We start from the raw sequence: 2,803 nt of genomic DNA, 5'->3' as shown, positions 1-2,803 counted from the left end.
TGCTAATACGATATTTGAGATATTATGGATTTGTTGGGTTCTTATTGATTTAGAGACATCCCAACCTTCTCTAACATATCTTTATTGTGACAATTGTAGTGCCATTCAAATTTCCCCAAATGATGTTTCCATGAGCGAACAAAACATATTAAAATTGATTATCACTTCATTCATCAACTCTTCTCCATTGTGAACTTCATCTTATCTCCATAGGCACTCTTGATCAACTAGATGGTTTGTTAACAAAACCTCACTTTCCTGGTCGCTTCCGGCCTTTAGTTTCTAAACTCAAGTTGTTTACATCTCAACGTCACTTTCTTAGTCTTTATGTGTAATTATTCTATTTGTTTATTTGTCTGCAATCCTATATTATAAATATGAGCTTTTGCTTGTACTTTAGAGATATATCGAATACACAAATATATTTATATCTTTCTGAATTTTTACACCCTTAATTTTCTTGTTGAGAGACACGAGAAAAATAACCCTTGATGCCATGAATTCAAGGTATCCATTCATTTCCAAGCACATGCGAAGGCTTTTTGGATGGGCCCTCCTTTGGAACATGTAAACTAGATTGGCTGAATTGTCCAAAAGAATCAGATATAGCTCTAGACTGGTTAGGTGAATATTGATATTCAAGGAAAATCCTTGCCACATCCTAGAACAAAGCTCATTCAAGTCAAGCTTAAATAGAAAAATCAAACAGTAAAAAACTTTAAATAATCATCATTAGCCATTAAAAAAAATAAAACACAAAACAACTGTAGACTTTTCAACTCCTTAAAGCAATGATAAAAATAAGTATTTCTAAAAACTTATAGTCAGTGTTTGTGGAATGACGAGTCTGATTGTAGAATCACACGATCATATGATTTAGAATGATATTTCCATGTTGTGATGCTGTTAAGATCATAACTTTAGGGATAAATGGTGTAAGATGATGGAAATCGTAGGACAGAGATCAGAATCGCGTGGGTCCTTGTGCACGGTGGTGTGCGACGGCGGTGACACGAACAGAGGTGGAAGGAAAGAGAATAAGGTGGTTCTCATGTTCGACGGCGGCGATACAGAGGATGGTAGTCCTGTTGTGGCGACAAACTTCAAGGAGGGAGAAGAAGCATGCTGCGGCGGACTGTAATGAGAGAGAAGAAGAAACGCGTTTTTGCGTTTGCTTTTTCTATTTTTATTTTCATTTTTTTTCGAGAGAGGGATCAGTTAGGATTGATACCATGTAAGATAATGGAAATTGTGTCCTTCTCATATGACTATCTAATTATGATACAACATAATTATGACTAATTATAACAAAATATTTTATTCTATCACACCCCCGCAGTCGAAGCGGGAGGTTCAAAGATGCTTAGATTGGTCCGAAAATCCTCAAAGAGAATGCGAGAAAGTCCTTTGGTGAAGATGTCTGCGATCTGGTGTCTTAAGGGAACATGAAGGACGCGAGCCTGACCACGAAGTACCTTTTCCCGAACAAAATGAATGTCCATCTCAATATGCTTAATGTGCTGATGCTGCACAGGATTCCCAGAAAGATAGATGGAACTGACATTGTCACAATACACCAAAGTGGCATGAGGAATAGGAAAATGGAGTTCCAGGAGAAGATTGTAAATCCAACACGATTCAGAGACAACATTGGCAACCCCCTATATTTGGCTTCAGCACTGGAATGGGAGAGAGTTGGCTGCCTTTTGGAAGACCAAGAAATAAGGTTGTCACCTAGAAAAACACAGTAACCAGATGTAAAACGTTTGGTGTCAGGACATCCACCCCAATAAGCGTCAGTGTAGGAGATAAGCTTTATAATGGGAGATGGGGATAAGTGTAGTCTAACATGCAAGGTGCCTTGTACATAACGTAAAATGCGCTTAAGAGCAAGCATGTGTTCTGTGCGAGGGGCATGCATGTGAAGACAAACTTGTTGAACATCATATGATATATCAAGTCGAGTGAAGGTGAGATACTGTAGGGCCTCTGCAAGACTCCGATACAAGGAGGGATCCTCATAAGAAGTGTCGGAGGAGGTATTAAGTTTCTGCTTGGTGTCAACAGGAGTGACTGATGGTTTATAGGACGCCATGCCAACACGTTCAATGATCTCCGAAGCATAAGTGCTTTGACTGAGAAATATGCCATCAGGATGACGAGATACTACAATACCCAAAAAGTAACTTAGAGAGCCTAAATCCTTCATTGCAAACTCAGATGCTAAGAGTGACATAATTGATTGGCGGAGGACCTCGGTGGAGGTGATGAGGATGATGTCGTCTACATACAGCAGAATGTAGGCCATGTCTAAACCTTGTCGATATATGAATAGGGAGTGGCCTGATGTGTTATGGAAAAAATCAATGGTGGCGACATAGTCAGCAAAATGTTGGTACCATGCCCTAGGCGCTTACTTGAGACCATATAATGACTTCTTCAACCGACATACATAATCTGGATGACGGAGGTCGCGAAAACCCAATGGCTGATATATGTAAATAGTCTCATGAAGATCACCATGTAAAAAGAAATTTTGGACATCCAGTTGATGAATGGGCCAGGATTTGGAGAGAGCAATGGTAAGCACTATTCGAATGGTAGCAGGTTTCACCATGAGGCTAAAAGTCTCATCACAATCCACACCTGCAACCTGTGACCTGCCATCACATGCAAGACGAGCCTTATAACACTCAAATGAGCCATCAAAATTTTTCTTATGCCTAAAAATCCATATACATCGAATAAGATTATCATCACAAGGACGAGGAACTAATCCCACGTCTTATTTCGAATAAGAGCA

At 39.4% G+C, this 2,803-nt stretch overlaps 1 protein-coding gene across 1 annotated transcript; it reads right to left on the bottom strand.

The window, feature by feature from the left end:
* Positions 1 to 1,325: 1,325 nt before the first annotated feature.
* LOC127079400 (uncharacterized mitochondrial protein AtMg00810-like) lies at positions 1,326 to 2,308 on the bottom strand. The gene is made up of 2 exons (XM_051019780.1): positions 1,634 to 2,308; positions 1,326 to 1,526 (listed from the first exon to the last, which is right to left on the bottom strand). Exons 1-2 carry the CDS (start codon positions 2,306 to 2,308, stop codon positions 1,326 to 1,328), a joined length of 876 nt encoding a protein of 291 aa, XP_050875737.1.
* Positions 2,309 to 2,803: the final 495 nt, after the last annotated feature.

Source organism: Lathyrus oleraceus, chromosome 5, assembly GCF_024323335.1.
Source record: "Lathyrus oleraceus cultivar Zhongwan6 chromosome 5, CAAS_Psat_ZW6_1.0, whole genome shotgun sequence".
NCBI classification, from domain to species: domain Eukaryota; kingdom Viridiplantae; phylum Streptophyta; class Magnoliopsida; order Fabales; family Fabaceae; genus Lathyrus; species Lathyrus oleraceus.
Note: the sequence above shows the minus strand (reverse complement) of the source record. Positions and strands in the feature narration are given on the sequence as shown.